Source organism: Molossus molossus, unplaced genomic scaffold (assembly GCF_014108415.1).
Source record: "Molossus molossus isolate mMolMol1 unplaced genomic scaffold, mMolMol1.p scaffold_m16_p_14, whole genome shotgun sequence".
Taxonomy (NCBI): domain Eukaryota; kingdom Metazoa; phylum Chordata; class Mammalia; order Chiroptera; family Molossidae; genus Molossus; species Molossus molossus.
In genome coordinates, this window is record NW_023425349.1 from 1,234,198 (window position 1) to 1,250,357 (window position 16,160).

The following is a 16,160-nucleotide window of genomic DNA, read 5'->3' on the forward strand; positions in this document are numbered from 1 at the left end:
CTGCTTGGCTGCTCAGTTTTGAGCTCCCAGCACCCCAAGGGCAAGCCCCGCCTGAGTCAGCTCAGCAACCCTGGGGCCCGACCCGACTGGTGAGGTGTTGGGCAGCGCAGCCCAGGGCTGGGTCCGCACAATAGGCTGGCCAGCCCTTCTTACAGGGAGGTATGGCAGGGACCCAGCCTGCCTGTGAGCCAGCCCAGTCCAGCCCACCCCCATGCCAGGCTTCCTGCCCAAAGCCACACCACCACCACCCCAGAGGATGAGGGGTTCTCAAGGTCCTGCCCCAGTGGCACCTCCAGTGTCCACGACCCTCGGGGTCAGTGGGAGGTCAGGGGCGATGAGTCTTTTGGGAGAGGGTAAGGGGACAGGAAGGAAGGTAGGCAGTAGCTTCAGGGGCCGGGGCTGCGACCTGGGTGACTCACCGCTGAGTCTCACCTTGCTGGAGCCGGCCTGGGAGGGCGGTGGGCGGGGCGGCCCGCCAGGGGGCGTGGCCAGCGGTGGCGGGTGCTGGTCCTCGCCCCGCCCCGGGAGCCTACCCCGCGGCCCCGGGACCTGGGCCCCGGCTCCCCGCCGCCCCTCCGTCTGCGCCTGGACCGTCCGCTCGCCCGCCCATGGCCGGGAAGGTGCTGTCGCTGCTGCCGCCGCTGCTGCTGGCCGCCGCGGGCCTAGCCGGCCTCCTGCTGCTGTGCGTCCCCACCCGCGACGTCCGGGAGCCGCCCGCCTTCAAGGTGCATGCTCGGGCAGCCGGCTCGGCGGGCGCGGGCTCGGGGACGGAGCCTGCGCGGCCGGCGGCGCCCACGCGGCCGCCCGAGAGCCCCCCGCGCTCCTCTGCCGGCTGGGTCCGCGGGACCAGGCGGCGCTTCCGGGGAGACGCGGTGCGGAGGCCGCTGCTGCGGGAAGTACCCGCTTGCCCAGCCCTCCGCCAGCCTGCCCGGGCGCTGCGGGGGCTGGTTCCCTGCTGCCCAGACGCGCCCCGGCGCCAGATCCTGGCTGGACGCGGGTAGCCCACAGCAGTGCGGTGGGTCAGGGCTCAGCCTAGATGGGGTGCGAAGGCGCCGGGCCCAGGAAACGCTTCCCACTTCCTTGGTGGTCCTGACAGTGAGGCAGCTGCCCCTGAGGGGGGCCTAGCGGTGGGGGGTCAGACCTGACAGGTCCTAAAGGGGTTGGGGTGGGCGAGGCCAGGCCCAGCCTCCAGGAGCCCAGCTGGCTCCCTTAATCCGTTTGCGCTTGTGGGGGTGAGAGGGGCTTGGTGTGTGTGTATTGGAGCAAGCCCAGAAGCCCAGGATGGGCCATGGCAGGAGTGGGCACTCTGTAGCCAAAGGCCACCCCGGGCAGGGGGGGAAGGGGGGAGTTGGTCTGCTGATCTGTGATGCTGGCTGGAGTTCGGTCGTGGGGGGAGGGCTGGAGTGGCCCCTTCAACCCCAACCTCGCCCCAGGGCTCAGGAGGGCATGTTCTCCAGCCTGACTCTGCCTGTTGGAATCCAGGCCCTTGGGAGCAGGTGCCGGGAAGTGGCTTATCGCACCCAACCTGCACCGAGCGGGGAAGGCGGACCAGCGCCCCCTCCGTTCTGCCGGCCTGAGCTCTTAATGGCCCAGGGCGTGGCGCCTTCTGGCAGGGCCAGCGAGGATGGAAGCCTCTCCCATCCTTCTCCCTGGGGCACTGGCTTCCACCTCCTCAGGCTGGGCTGAGGTCAGAGACAGTGGGATGGGGGAGGAAGGAAGAGCTGGCCCTAGATGGTTCTGGCAGCTGGGCTTCATTCCTGGAGTCTGGGGACCTCGTGTCCCCAGGACAAGATTCCAAAGGTGGTCCTGGGACTACGCTCTGATCCTGACAGCCCCTCTGTTTGTCCTTGCCAAGACGGTTCCTACCCTCCGGGGGAGAGGCTCCTGGCCCCATCCTCCAACCAATCTGTCTGTGGCTATTCCTGGCCTCCACAGGGTGGGGTGGGGTGGAAAGCGGGAGCGTGGGCAAAGGGCACGGGCTTCAGGCCCCTCGCTCACCCCTGAGAGTGACCCCTCCAACCCTACCCCTAGTACGGCATTGTCCTAGACGCGGGCTCTTCCCACACATCCATGTTTATCTACAAGTGGCCGGCGGACAAGGAGAACAATACCGGCATCGTGGGCCAGCACAGTTCCTGTGATGTACGCGGTGAGGGTCCCCAAGCACTGGGTGTGCTCTGGCCTCAGGGCCCTCTGGGGTCTTAGCCTCTGCAGGCCCAAGCAGCCAAGCCCCTCTGCTTAGTGCTGGGTGGGGCCCGCTCCAGGCCGGAGTTGCAGGAGCCCCCCAAAGAGAGGCTGGTCCCTGAGCCTCATAGGGGCTGTAGGCACCTCCATTCTAGAAAGGAAGCCCGGGAAGGTTGGGGCCTTGCCTGGCCCAAGACTGTTCGCTGCATCCCAGACAGAGCAAGAGGGGCTCTGAGGAGCCGGTGGGTGCGTGCACGCGCGCGTGCACACACACACACACACACACACCCTGGCAGGCCCCCGGGAGGTTAGGCCAAGCTGACAGTGCCCCTTGCTTTGTCCTGGCACCTGTGCACACACCCACTGCTCAGGTGGCAGCCTCAGACTCTGGGTGGCACTCGGGCGGGCCCCTTTGTGTGTCCTTAAGCGGCCACCTGGTTTGGGAGCCCAAGCTCCCCAGACCTGAGGGCTGACTGCCAGGCTCAGCCCATCTCACTAACTCCCTCTAGGTGGGGGCATCTCCAGCTATGCAGACAACCCTTCTGGGGCAGGCCAGAGTCTTGTTGAATGCCTGGACCAGGCCCTTCGGGACGTGCCCAGGGAGAGACATGTGGGCACACCCCTCTACCTGGGAGCCACAGCAGGCATGCGCCTGCTCAAGTGAGTGTGCCCACCCCCTGACCTTCCTGGCCCCGGGTCCCCACAAGCCCTCTGCAGCAGCCCTGGGCTGGGGCCCTCTTGGCTGGCGAGCTGGGCAGACACCATGTACCCGAGCAGCAGGATCACAGCCGCCGGGAAGAACGCCTCTCAGAGACCTCCCTGTATCGCAGTCTGAGCAGTCCAGAGGCCTCAGCCAAGGTGCTCGCGGCTGTGACGCGGACGCTGACCCAGTACCCCTTTGACTTCCGTGGTGCCCGCATCCTCTCAGGCCAGGATGAGGGAGTGTTTGGCTGGGTGACCGCCAACTACCTGCTGGAGAACTTTATCAAGGTGGGCCTGCTGGCCAGCCCCGTGGGCCAGGGGGTGTGAGCACCCACCCACGGGCTGACCCCAACCTCCACTCCTCGCAGTATGGCTGGACAGGCCAGTGGCTCCAGCCAAGAAAGGGAACGCTGGGGGCCATGGACCTGGGAGGCGCTTCCACACAGATCACCTTCGAGATGGCCGGCCCGGCTGAGGATCCAGATAACGAGGTCCAGCTGCAGCTCTACGGCCAGCAGTACCGCATCTACACCCACAGCTTCCTCTGCTATGGCCGCGACCAGGTCCTCCAGAGGCTGCAGGCCAGTGCACTCCAGGTGCTGCGCCCCGAGACACCTGAGGACTGGGCCCTGCTGGAGGGAGGGGGCAGGAAGGGATGGGCCCCAGGGCACAGAGCAGAGCCGAGACCAGCGGTACGGAGGAGGGCTTCTCCAGGCAGCAGGAGCCGAGAGCTCTAATCCACTGGAAGGACCCGTGGGGAGGGACCCAGTGTGGACAAAGGCGCAGTGGCTGGGGTGCGCCTGCTGAGTGCCAGGCTGGGGAGCAAGGAGGGCCAGGGCCAGATCTCAGAGGGCCTGGAGTACCCGGCCACGGTTTGGTTTTTGCGCAGCAGCAATGGGGAGCCACGGATTGCCGCTGGGTACAGAAGTCACCAAGTGGGGCTTGTGGGAGATTCATCAGGCTGGTTTTCTGGGGAGGCCCTCCAAGCGTCCTGGTGTAGACAGTGCTTAAAGTGGGGGTGGTATAACCCCCACCATCCCTCCCCAGACCCACAGCTTCCACCCCTGCTGGCCGAGAGGCTATTCCAAGCAGGTGCTGCTCCAGGCTGTGTATGAGTCGCCATGCACCAGAGACCAGCGGCCCCACACCTTCAACAGCAGTGACAGGGTCACTCTGTCAGGGGGCAGTGACCCTGCCCTCTGCCGTGGCCTCGTCTCCAGGCTCTTCAACTCCTCGTCCTGCCCCTTCTCCCGATGCTCCTTCAATGGCATCTTCCAGCCCCCGGTGGCTGGGGACTTTATTGTGAGTGCAGGGAAGAGGGTGGGGGACCAATGCCCTGCAGCGCCTGGGCTGGGCTCCATGTGACCTTACCCCCTCGCAGGCCTTCTCTGCTTTTTTCTACACCGTGGACTTCCTGAGGACGGTGATGGGGCTGCCTGTGGCCACCCTGCAGCAGCTGGAGTCTGCTGTGGTCACTGTCTGCAACCAGACGTGGACTGAGGTGGGAACAGCCAGCACAATGCCGTGTGACCGCGGGGAGCGGGGACCGGACAGGTTGGGAGGAGGTGCAGGAGTGGGACTCTGGAGAGACTTAGCAGGTAGCATTGGCTCAGGTGAGGACTGAGGACAGTTGCCAAGATGCTGGATTCTGCCACTAGCCAGACACAGGTGCCAAGAAAAGGCAGGTGGAGAGGTTAGGGCCTGTGAGGCGTGAGGTGCCCACCAGAGACTCTGGGAGAAACACATAAGTGTCTGTGGGCTCAGGGGTGATGGGAGCTTTTGTCCTCTGTGTGTAGTGGCAGACAGAAGTGGGGGGAGGAGGCAAGCCCAGGGACTGGGGCTCAAGCCTGGAGCTTCTTCTCCTGTTCCCCCGCCCACATGCTGAGGTTGCTGCAGCTCTCTGCTTTCTGGGTGGCCATCCTTGCCGTCCACTCCTAAGCCACCTCCCAAACACAGGTGCTCAAAGCCGTCCTGAAGTCACGTTGTTCTTCCCGGAGGGAATAACCCTGCCTGGGGCCCCTCAGCCTTGGCCTCTGTCTTTCTACCCGGCATTGCGTGTGTGTGTGTGTGTGTGTGTGTCCACCCCTCCTGGTGGGGCCGAGACCTGCTAGCCTGGGGCTTAACACTGCCCCCCTGTTCCAGCTGCAGGCTCGCGCGCCGGGGGCGGGGGCCCACCTGCCCAACTACTGCGCCGGGGCCATGTTCGTGCAGCAGCTGCTGAGCCGAGGCTACCACTTTGACGAGCGCGCCTTCAGCCGGCTGACCTTCCAGAAGAAGGTGGGAGCTGGCCGGAGGGCCGTGGCGGAGGGGCGGGGCCGTGGGCGGAGGGGCGGGGCTCCCGGCGCTCCGCGGAGGCTGAGCCGCGCCCCTCACCCCCCTCACCCGCAGGCCGGGGACACCGCGGTGGGCTGGGCGCTCGGCTACATGCTGAACCTCACCAATCTGATCCCCGCGGACCCGCCGGGGCTGCTCAAAGGCATCAACTTCGGCTCCTGGGTCGTCGTCCTCCTGCTCTTCGCCGCCATACTCCTGGCCGCGGTGGCCCTGCTGCTGCGCCAGGCGCGTCCTGCCAAGTCGCCCAGCGCAGTCTAGGGACTGCCTGGGGGCAGCTGCCCCAGCCCCATGTCCCCCCACCCCTCACCTCACCCCACCCTCAGCATCTCTGCCCCTAATGCAGCCCGGAAACCGAGGCAGAGACTCTGACACCCGCTCCCACAGCGGGCCCGGGTGGGCGAGGGGAACCGAATCCTGCCCTCCAGCCTTGGCTCTATCTCCAGGCCTGGTGCTCCTCCTCCTCCTGCTGAGGGTGGGTAACAGACACCCCTCAGCCCTCAGCCGGTGACTACAGGGCGGGTCTCCAGGAAGTGGAGCTTTTATTCTGATACTCAGGGCCCTCAGAACCCCCCTTCCCAATCTGGTCTGTGTTCCGAGGAGGGTCAGAGCCCAGGGGCTGAGATCCTGACCAGCGCCAACTTGTAAAATTTTGTAATAAAAAGTTTGTCCTAGAGCAGTGGACAGAATGCTGTTGCCTGACCTCCCTCCCCACAGCTGTGTTGGCCACACACGCTCACTCCTGGTCCCTAGGGTGGGCCTTGGCTCTTCTTACTTCCTCTCTGGGTCCAGACCTGGGGCGGTGCTGACCAGGGTCCGGTGCTCCACTGTTGTGGCCTGAAGTAGCTGCTGGATGGCTGGCCAAAGAGTCCCTGAGTCCCTTGAGTCCTCTCTGGCCAGCAGAGCCCCTGCAGCACCCCCAGGGATCTAGAGTGGGCCTGGGCATGGGGATTGGGGGAGTGGAGATGGCATAGAGGGTAGGTCACGGGCAAAGCAGATGCCTGGGGTCCCAGCAGTGCTAGAAGAGACTGGGGGAGGGGCAAATCCTCAACAGGAGTTGGTGTGCAGGGATGTTAAGATTAGGGCCAGGAGGGATGCTGGGCTCCATCTCTGGGAGGGGTGAACCTTATGTAGAGCCTGGGTCTAGAGCCAAGCTTCGCCAGTGCACGGGCAGACAGCTGGCCTCCTGCCTGGGTGCTTTTCATCCCCAAGAGACAAGCTGGCAACCACCTGCGCTCTTGCAGCCCCTCCCCCCCAAGCACCGTTTTCTCCAGGCATGGGGTGTGATCTTGGCTGCATCTTCCGTCTGCCTGGAACTTCCGGGAAGTGAGCTCTGATACTTTCTGTCTGGTCAGTGCCCTGTGCGGGAGGATAGCAGCCTTGTTTTGCTCCCCACCACCCCCGCACCCCACCCTTCTGCCGGCTTGTGAGCCATTTTACAAGCATGAGGACAGCCAGCCCCATCTTCTGAGTTCAGAGACACAAAGCCTGAGAGGGAGCATCGGGTTGAGGGGTTCATCCTTGTTCCCTCAATGGCTCGAGCCAGAGGGACGTTTCCAGGTGCGATGAGGTGGGTGTGCTCTCAGGAGGCAACAGGTGGAGTGTAATTGGGTGCATCATGGCTGCTTTGTTGTCCTGGGGCCCCAAGGAACTAAAAGGCTGTCACCTGGGGACCGTGGACAGCTCCCAGTTTGCTCTCATCGACAGCTCCAGGCCACTCTTGCCCCCTGGTGGCTTCATTTGAGAGCAGCTGCCCCATTCCAACCCTACAGGCCATCTAGTTCTGGGCGTGTGTTTGCTTTTAGGAGTGTGTCTCTGAGTGCCCGGTGCGTCTTTGGGCACTCTGCGCATTCCCGTGCACTTGGCCACCTGTGCGCGCCTGGTGTCCCTGTGTTCCTGGTTGCTCGCGCCGCCAGATCCGGTCAGGTCCCCTGCTCCCGCGGGTGGAGGTGGAGTGGGAGTTGGCAGCCCCACGGTGAGGGTGAGAGAAGCGCATCGGGGAAGCCCACCCACAGCCAGACCCTAGTCGGACTTTTGGGGACCAGAGACGGGTGCAGAAGCCATAGAGGTGGAGGTACCCTGAGACCCAGAGAATGCAGGATGGATCAGAACAGGAGAAAGGGGGAGGGGCGCAGGACGAAAACGCGGTCCCGCCCCCGCAGGTGGAGCGCGCAGGCGCACTACCCGCGCGCTGCCTCCCGTCGCTGCGCCTGCATCCCTGATCCTTTGCCGCAGCGTCAGCGCCGCGCCGCCGCCGCCTCTTTTCCTACTCCTCCTGCACGGCCTCCACCTCCTCTTCCTCCTCCGCTCCCTCCTCCTCCGCCTCCGCCAACGCGGCTCTCCGAGCCCGCGCCCAGCCCCGGGCGCTGCGGTGCCATGCTGCCCCGGCGGTGGCGCTGAAGGATGGCGACGCCTGTCCCTCCGCCCTCCCCGCGGCACCTGCGGCTGTTGCGGCTGCTGCTCTCCGGCCTCGTCCTCGGCGCCGCCCTGCGCGGTGCCGCCGCCGGCCGCCCGGGTGAGCGACAGCGCTCGGTGCAGGCCGCAGGGCGCCCCGGGGCCGGGGTGGCTGGGCGGGGGGCGTGCTGGGCGGCGTCGCCGTCGTTCTCAGAGCCGCCGCCCTGTCCCGGGCCCGCAGGCCCCGCAGGCCCCGCAGGATCCGCAGGCCCCGCAGGCCCCGCAGGCCAGGCCCGCGCCCGCTGCGCCAGCCCAGCCTCGAGCGGGATGGGGCAAACAGGCCCGGGCCGCCCTGGGCCTCCACTGCACGGGGCTTCTCCCGGGTCCTGCTGGCGAACCCGAAGTTAACGGCTTCTTGTCTTTGTCCGTGAGCCTGTCTGTGTCTGTGTCTTAGGAGGGCTCCGTGTCTGGCCTGCCGACGCCGTCGGTCCTGTGCGCCTTTCTGGGGTTCGCGTCCCTTGCTATTCGTGTCCGCTCTGGAGCCGGGGTCGCAGGCCTGCTCCGCCTGCCCCCGTGCCTCTGGCGGTGTTGGGCATGTGACTTGGTTTGCTGCCACGATCAGGGTCTGAAAGTTCCCAAGGTCTCGGACAGCTTGCTCCAGGCTTAGGGTATTGTTCTGGCTTCAGTGGAAGCCAGAGGGCTTCGGTCTCAAGCTTCCTCCCGCACCCTCTGCCCTGGAGGACCCCGCCCTTCTGTCTTCTGTGCTAGGGGCTGAGGGGCACCTCCAGGGGTAGACTCCAGCAGAGAGTGGTGAGCTCCAGGCCTGGGAGACCCTCCCTGCTTCTCAGATGGGCACAGAGGTTCCAGGCAGTGACGGTCTGCAGGGCCCCAGGGCCCCAGTGGGCTGAACTGCAACAGTCTGTGTCCCCACGTTCACGCAGTTCTCCTGAGTGAACAAGGAGGTGCTGTTCTTAGCCCATTTTACAGATGATAAAACCCAGGCACAGGGAAATGAAGTGACTGGTTTGGTGGGATGCTGACCTGGGCAGTGTGGTTCTATATGTGTGGCCAAGAGGCCAGAGCAGGGCAGGCTTTCTCCTGGGCACGGCACCCCTAGCTGGTAGGCTGGCATGACCAGGAGAGGTGCCTGAGGAGGCCTGAGGGCCAGAGCCTGGCTGGCCAAGGATGGCAGGAGCTGCCTGCTGAGAGCCCGGCTCCAGGGACTTCTGACGGAAACGGGCAGTCGCCACTGTGCTGAGCCCCAGGGTGGGCAGGTACCATGCCAGCTGCTCTTGACTTTATGCTCACCCAGATGTGGGGTGGGGTGTCAGCCACTCTCCAGCTGCCATTGTTCCTGGAACCTCCTCTTGCACCCTGGGGCTGGAGTGGGGACTTTTCCAGGATTCAACAGGCAGCAGCCACATCCTCCTGGTCTAGGGGACTGGGAGTGTAGGGAGGCACCTGGAACCCAGACCCTGGAGCCAGCTTTGGACCTCAGGCCCCTACCCTTGGCCTGGTGCACTCTGGGTTCTCAGCACAGGGGCAGGGAGTGGAGTGCCTGGTTCCCCGGCACCCAGCTGGTGGGTGGGGTCCAGACAAACCTGCCTGCACAGGCTTAATGTTTAACCCAAACTCACAGTCCAGCTCATGGATGCTGGCGCCTGCTGGCCCAGGTTGTGCAGAATGGGGGCTGCTGGACTTCCCGGAGGGGATGCCAGCATCCAGGATGCTGTGACTGTCCGGTTACCATGGAAACCAAGTCAGACCAGTTAAGGTTTGGAGAAGAACAGGGCTGGGCATTCTCTGATCCCCCACACCACCCTTCACCCCAACGGCCCTCCTGCAATGTGAGGGCCTGGGCTAAGAGGGGTCCCAGTCCTCCAGAGGGACCCCCATCCTTACTTCCCCAAGCAGGATTGATGGTCTTGCTGGGTATCCCACTGGTTCTGCTGCCCAATGACTGGGGCCAGTGTCCCAGGCCTCAGGACATTCCTTAGCCTTGAGAGAATTCACTTTCTTTTTTCTTTAAAAAAAACTTTAGCCCTGGCCGGTTTGGCTCAGCGGTTACAGCGTCGGCCTGCGGTCCTGAGAGACCTGGTTTCGGTTCCCGCTAAGGGCGCGTACCTCGGTTGCAGTTTGTCCCCGGCCCTGGTTGGTTGTCAGCCACTCGATGTGTTCCTTTCACATCGATGTTTCTCTCTCTCTCTCTCTGTTCCTCTCTCTCCCTCCCACTCTACCTGAACAAAAAATGGAAAAATGTCCCCTGGTGAGGATTAAAAAAAAAAAAAAAAAAAAACTTTAGAGAGAAGAAAGCAGAGGGAGAGAGAGAGAAACATCGATGAGAGAGAACATCGATTGGCCGCCTCCTGCACACCTCCCACTGGGGATCGGGCCTACAACCTGGGCATGTGCCCTGACTGGGAATCGGAACTGGTGACCTCTTGGTGCATGGGTTGACGCTCAACCCCTGAGCCACACCAGCCAGGCAAGACAATTCACTTTCTGCACCAGAGGGGAAACCAAGGCAGAGAGGACCACTGCCCTCCATCCCTGAGTATCCGGATGGGATCTATTGGATGTGTGTATAGGACAATGGTCTGGGCCCCAAATCAGAAACTGGGCCTGGACAGAGTCCCAGGCACTCCCTGGTCCCTGGGAGTGGTGGTTTGGGAGCACCCCAGCCTGGATTCTGCTCCTAAAGCAAGTCAGACTGGCTGACTCTATCCCGTTTCCCAACCCCAGCAGCCCCCCTGTGACAAGCCAGAAGTTGGGCGTGGAGGGAGTGACTGTCTTCCAGGCCGGGCATTTATTCTGCCGTGCCTTCTGGCTCTGCCCTCTAGGGCTATGGGTTGACGTGGCAAGGTTTAGGAGGGCAGACCTCATGTACTGGGAGAAGTGGGTGGCCAGCATCCTTTGCTGCTCCTGAGCCCCACCCTCTAGGGCCCCCAGTCTAGACAGGCTTGCTCTGGGGTATACTGAGACCAGAGAGGATGTGGAGGACTGCACAGCCCTGCCCAGGAGAGCTCGGGGCTGTCCGGACCGTGAGGGTCAGTTTCCGTGCAGAAGGCTGGCTCAGGCTGGAAACTGGACTCTGGGGAGTGGGTGGGGCAGGGAAGTTCCAATAAGTCTTTGGACTGTTTGTCTTCCTGGTTCTGATTCCCGGTGGCTGGGAGGAAGGGCCTGCCCAGAACAATGGCCAGAGCCAGGCCTAGCCAGCTCTGTGGGGTGGGGGAGGGGTGCCTGGGACACTGTTGCCTCTGTGAAGGGCCTCAACCTCAATCTGCTTCTGCTTCCTTCCCAGATGAAACCACCTGTCCTGGGAGCCTGGACTGTGCCCTGAAGAGGCGAGCACGGTGCCCCCCAGGGGCTCACATCTGTGGGCCCTGCCTGCAGCCCTTTCAGGAGGATCATCATGGGCTCTGTGTGCCCAGGGTGCACCGGCCTCTGGGTACGGGAAAGGATATCCTTCCTCCCTTCCCCACCCTAACACACTTGCCCCCCAGCCTCAGCTCCAAGGTTCCCTGAGCTCTGTGGGATGCCAGGAACTCTCATGTCACCCTCCAAGTGGCCTGGTGATCCTTTGCAGATGGCACTGGCCCAGAGCCTGGTGGGAGACTGAGGCAAGTGATAGCCAGTGTGAAAGGCCAGGGTGATTCTGAGAGGCAGGGTCCGAGTTCCCAGGCCTGGGTCCCTGCAAAGTCTGCCCCAAACCCTTCAGACACCTCCTTTCCCCATCACGTCTTCTCCCTCGCTCACTCAATCACACCATGTGTGCTGGGGGTGCCCCACTTGCCAACCTGAGCCTGGAGTGGGGAAGGCCAGCCAGAGGCTGTGACTTCAGGTGTGCTGAGGCACTACCAGGGCTGCTGGGTGCTTAAGAGTCTGGGCTGGTGGAGGGGCTTCCTGGAGGAGCCGTCCCTGGCAGTGTGAGGGGGAGGGGCTGAGCCTGCAGGGCCTGCTGGAGGCGGTGTCCTGCTGTGCGTGGGTGTTGACCTAGAGCCTCTGTCTGACTTGCGGAGCCCACACAGGGAGAAGGGGGGCCAGCCATCAGCACCACCCGACAGCTGCCCACCCTCCTGGTGGGGGTGGGGGGGGACAATGGGGCCTCTCCCCACTCCTTGGGGAGTCGCTGCCCTCCTTGGCAGAGAAGGTGGTGGGGTGCAGTGATGTGTTGTCCTGATGCTCTGCCCACCCTTTTGCTGGTAAGGGGCACCCCGGCCCTTCTCCGGCCTATGCACATTCTCCTGGCACCTCTACCCTTTGCCCCTCCCACACTGTTCCTGGGAATGCTGCTGTTCACACAGAGCTCCCCCTCAACTGTCACCATGGCAACCCAGGATGACAAGAGGCTGCGGGAAGGTACCTGGTCCTCAGGCCACCAGTGCCTGGGGACTGACTGGCTCCAGGATGGGTCCCTCCATCTCTGGAGGCCACCTGCAGCTGGTGTCTCCAGGGAGGGGCTGGAGGCCTCTTCACCTGATGGCCCCTTATCCTCCCCAGGGGAGGGCCCGGCCCAGCCCAGACTGGAAGACGAGATTGACTTCCTGGCCCAGGAACTAGCCCGGCAGGAGGCAGGGCGCTGGCAGCTCACAGCCTTGTCGCAGCCTGAGTCGCCCCATGGGCTCCTGGAGCCTGGTGAGATCCCGCCCCATCCCCCTGCCCTGCAGCCTCCCCACCTCCCTGACCCCAGCCCGGTCCTGGTGTTATAACTCGCCTTCTCTCTGCAGCAGCCACCCTAGGACTCTCAGAGAGAGGCCAGGGCCCAGACCTGGGACTCCCTCCTACTCGGGGAGCCCCGGCGCCGACGCCCCACACCTCCTTGGGTTCTCCTGTGTCCTCTGGGCCTGTGCACATGGCTCCCCTGGAGCCCCGGGGCGGGCACGTGGATGGCCTCGCGCTCGGTAGGTCTGGGCCGGTGGGCGGGGCGGCAGGGCTCCACCGGGAGGGCCGCCCTCACCGCCCCCTCTCCGCGCCCCTCCCAGCAGTGCTCATCCTTGCGTGCTCCGTGGCCGGTGTGGCCGCCCTCGTAGTGGCTGCTTTCTGCTGGTGCAGGTGAGCCAAGGCCCGCGGACGGGAGGGCAGGAGCCACCCCGCAGGTCTCAGTCTCCCTCCACGCTGCTCCCCCAGGCTCCAGCGAGACATCCGCCTGACCCAGAAGGCTGACTACGCGGCCCCGCAGGTGTCCAGCTCCCCCACACCGTCGCGGATCTCGGTGCGTGGTCCTGCCCGGCCGGGCTCGCTGCCCCAGCCCCCGCCCCCGCCCCGCATCCCCCGCACCCCCCCCCCCCCCCCGCGCTGCGGCTTGACCCCCGCCTGCCCCCACAGCCCGGGGACCAGCGGCTGGCGCACAGCGCCGAGGTGTATCACTACCAACACCAGAGACAGCAGATGCGGTGCCTGGATCGGTGAGATACCCCCCCGACCCCCCACCCCAGAGCCAGCAACCCCCCAGTCCAGCATGGCCCAGGTGGCCGAGCACCCACTTCCACTCTGGGCCCCTGGCACCTGGAGGGTGAGGGAGGACCCGGCACCCTGCCCCCACCAGGCATAAAGAGCCTCCCAAGGAGTTGGACTCGGCCTCCTCCGAGGAGGAGAACGAAGACGGGGACTTCACGGTGTACGAGTGCCCGGGCCTGGCGCCGGTGAGTGAGTGGGGGCGGGGGGAGGGGTTACCAGCTCCTGGGGGCCTTCCTGGCCGCGGGCGCCCTGCCCCCTCCCTTCCCCAGGGCCTGACATCCCCCTTTGCAGACCGGGGAGATGGAGGTGCGCAACCCGCTGTTTGACCACTCCTCGCTCTCTGCGCCCCTGCCGCCTCCGCCGCAGTGACCCGCACGGTGACGCCCATCCTCTGGAGGACCCTCGGCTCAAGGGTGGGGAAGAGGGACCCGTGTTTCCCAATAAAGTAACTGCCTTCTGACACTTGCCCGTTCTTGTGGCTGGGCTGGGGTGCCAGCTGGAACCCCGTTGGGACAGGGCACCTTCTGTTTCCCCTTCACCTGTTCTTAGAGTCCGGCCCCCAAGGGAGGGTGGGAGAGGACCCTGAGACCAGGCATGGAGGGGCCTGCTGGAGATGAGCCAACTGAAGTGCTTTTCAGACCTGGCTTCTGAGCTGGAGACCCAGCCCCAGCCTTTGGGGCCATGGTGGATAGACCCTGCAGTGGGACCTGGGGCTTCCAACCACACCCCAAGAGAGGGGCACCTCTGCCCTGCTGGGGAAGGGAGACTTCAGTCTCTCTCTCTTTCTCCCCCCTCCTCCCTCCTTTCCACCTGAAAGTCAATGGCCAGGTGCTCACCCCGGCAGCACACACTAAAAGTGGACCGACACAGATCAGCACGGCCCTGCGCAAGGACGACACGCGGATTCGTGAAGCGTTCCATATTTTTAAATAAACAAATACAAATACAAATACAAATCAATGGGCCCTGGCCGGTTTGGCTCAGCGCTTAGAGCGTCGGCCTGCGGACCAAAGAGTCGCGGGTTTGATTCCAGTCGGGCAGGTGCCTCGGTTGCGGTTCATACTCCGGCCCTGGTAGGGGTCATGCGGGAGACAGCCAGTCGGTGTCTCTCTCTCGATGTTTCTCTCTCCCTCCCACTCTGTCTGAAAATGGGTGGGAAAATGTCCTTGGGTGAGGATTAAAAAAAAAAAAAAAATCAATGGAAAAATCTAGGGTGAGGACTAATGACAACAAAAGAGCTCGGTAGTGCGCATCCGCAGATCCCTGGCAGTGGGCACCCAGCACCCCCATTCCAGCCCATTGTCCACCTGGGTCAGGCAGAAGGAACAGAAGACGGCCAGAGTGTGGCTTGTCATGAGCACCACACAGGCCCCTGGGGGCGCTGCCCGGCACAGTGACTGAGGGACACAGGCGGGTCTACCAGGTGGGCTGGGGAGTGGAGAGGGTGGGGACCCCAATATCAGGAGCAGGATCTGGGCCCATCCCAACACCCCATTGAGGAACGAGAAGGGAAGGGGAGGGTGGCTTTCAGCTGAAGGCCCAGAGTGGGGTGTGTGTGGGGGTGGGGTACTGTTCTGTCAAAGCTGCTGAGACTGGGCCTGGAAAAGGGGTCTCTGGGGACAAGGGGTCAGACCTGTGTCCTACCATAGCTATGCAGGGGGAAGCATTGCATTCAGAAGTCCTTGGGTGGTTCCTGGGGGCGGGAGTCCAGAGAACGTTGGACCTCTGGCCCTTGGATGGTGGGGGCAGCCTTGAGTTGGACAGGTAGGTCCCCGAGGAGAGGCAGGTGGGGCTGGGCTGGCCCTGCTTGGAGCTAATGGCTTGTTCTAAATCAGCATGCTGCTTCTGCCCTGGACAGTTTGCTCAGCGGTTAGAGCATCAGCCCACAGACCCAGGAGTCGTGGGTTCGATTCCAGTCAAGAGCACGTACCTCGGTTGCAGTTTGGTCCCCAGCCCTGGTCAGGGTTGTGTGGGAGGCAACCAGTTGGTGTGTCCCTCTCACGTCGCTGATTCTTTCTTTCCCTCCTTCCCACTCTATCTGAAGATAAATAGGAAAATATCCTCGGTTGAGGATTAAAAATCAATCAATCAGCATGCTTCTGGTGTCAGAGCCCACCGTGCTGGGCAGTCCCTCCCCCGCCCCAAGCCCTGGATGGTGGCCTTGGCTGGCCCTCAGCTGCAGCCTCTCTCCCTTGGGCACTGCTGTGGGACCTGGACGGGGACAGCTGCCAGGGGCTGGGAGCCCGTGTGGGATGAGGGCACGGTGACAGGATCACATGTCCACTGGTATTTCACCTGTGCCATTAGGGGGGATAATGACAGAGAAAACGGGGTGCAGAGAGATGATGGCCTCAGGAGCAAGGTAGCCGGCACCCAGCTGGGTCTGCTCCAGGCCAGTCTGTCTCACTGCCCATCCTGCAGACCCAGGGCCAGGGGCTTCCCCCGGAGCTCTGGGCTCAGCCCCTCGGGTCCTGAACCGGGCAGAGAGCAGCCCCCCACTGTGCCCTGTCTTTTCACCTTCCTCGATGGTCCCCAACCTGTCCCCAGAGTCCCCGCAGCCACCTCCTGGGCCCCAGCAAAGAGGCCCTCCAGGGCAGCTGCAGTAAGAGGGAGCTGCAGCGGGCCAGGGCCGAGCAGGCGGGGCTGCCCCCCCCCCCGGAAGTGAGGCCTCCTCAGCCCACTCGCCTGGCACAGGCCCTGAGCAGCGCGGCACCCACTGCCCACTGGCTTTCAGGCCTCCATCGGCCCCTGGCTCACGCACCCAGGGCCAGTCCCCGCTCTTGTCCACACCCATAAACCCTCTACCTCCACAGGCGCTGGCGTGTGGGATGTGGCGGGCTGCCCTGCGACCAGTCTCCACAGGGACTCTGGAGACCCCAACCCCGGTGTCTGGATTGAGTCTCCCAGCTGCAGACCGGCCCCCACCCCAGGAGTGGGTCTCAGACCTCCGTGCGGAACAAAGGGTGTGAGTCCAAGTCAAGCAGAGCGAGTGGATCCCAGAGGAGCCCCCCAGATCCTGGAGCTCCTCCCCGACGAGCATGTGGTGGTGCTCCCAAGCCCGAGAGAAGGGAAAGGCACCGGAGAGGGGGGCT

At 64.0% G+C, this 16,160-nt stretch overlaps 2 protein-coding genes and 1 pseudogene across 3 annotated transcripts; all 3 read left to right on the top strand.

Moving 5' to 3' along the window:
• The first annotated feature begins 608 nt into the window (after positions 1-608).
• On the top strand, positions 609-5,886 carry ENTPD2 (ectonucleoside triphosphate diphosphohydrolase 2). Its single transcript, XM_036261111.1, has 9 exons — positions 609-725; positions 2,032-2,149; positions 2,694-2,844; positions 3,015-3,174; positions 3,255-3,482; positions 3,934-4,188; positions 4,268-4,387; positions 5,029-5,163; positions 5,275-5,886. Exons 1-9 carry the CDS (start codon positions 609-611, stop codon positions 5,476-5,478), a joined length of 1,488 nt encoding a protein of 495 aa, XP_036117004.1. The 3' UTR covers positions 5,479-5,886.
• Positions 5,887-7,427: 1,541 nt separating this feature from the next.
• NPDC1 (neural proliferation, differentiation and control 1) lies at positions 7,428-13,517 on the top strand. Of its 2 annotated transcripts, none has more exons than XM_036261477.1 (9): positions 7,428-7,732; positions 10,913-11,059; positions 12,112-12,246; positions 12,339-12,512; positions 12,594-12,663; positions 12,739-12,823; positions 12,937-13,016; positions 13,157-13,253; positions 13,360-13,517. In XM_036261477.1, exons 1-9 carry the CDS (start codon positions 7,621-7,623, stop codon positions 13,435-13,437), a joined length of 978 nt encoding a protein of 325 aa, XP_036117370.1. In that variant the 5' UTR covers positions 7,428-7,620; the 3' UTR covers positions 13,438-13,517. The 2 variants fall into 2 exon arrangements, with proteins under 2 accessions (XP_036117370.1, XP_036117371.1); XM_036261478.1 differs by having other exon boundaries at positions 12,597-12,663.
• A 381-nt stretch (positions 13,518-13,898) lies between these two features.
• LOC118630327 lies at positions 13,899-13,995 on the top strand (annotated as a pseudogene).
• The last annotated feature ends 2,165 nt before the right edge of the window (positions 13,996-16,160 follow it).

Coding starts and splice junctions, on each gene's coding strand:
- ENTPD2 (XM_036261111.1), top strand. CDS start 609: ATGGCCGGGAAGGTGCTGTCGCTGCTGCCGCCGCTGCTGCTGGCCGCC. Junction 2,150..2,693: donor CAGTTCCTGTGATGTACGCG/GTGAGGGTCCCC, acceptor AACTCCCTCTAG/GTGGGGGCATCTCCAGCTAT. Junction 3,483..3,933: donor TGCAGGCCAGTGCACTCCAG/GTGCTGCGCCCC, acceptor ATCCCTCCCCAG/ACCCACAGCTTCCACCCCTG.
- NPDC1 (XM_036261477.1), top strand. CDS start 7,621: ATGGCGACGCCTGTCCCTCCGCCCTCCCCGCGGCACCTGCGGCTGTTG. Junction 12,247..12,338: donor CCATGGGCTCCTGGAGCCTG/GTGAGATCCCGC, acceptor TTCTCTCTGCAG/CAGCCACCCTAGGACTCTCA. Junction 12,513..12,593: donor CGTGGATGGCCTCGCGCTCG/GTAGGTCTGGGC, acceptor CGCCCCTCCCAG/CAGTGCTCATCCTTGCGTGC.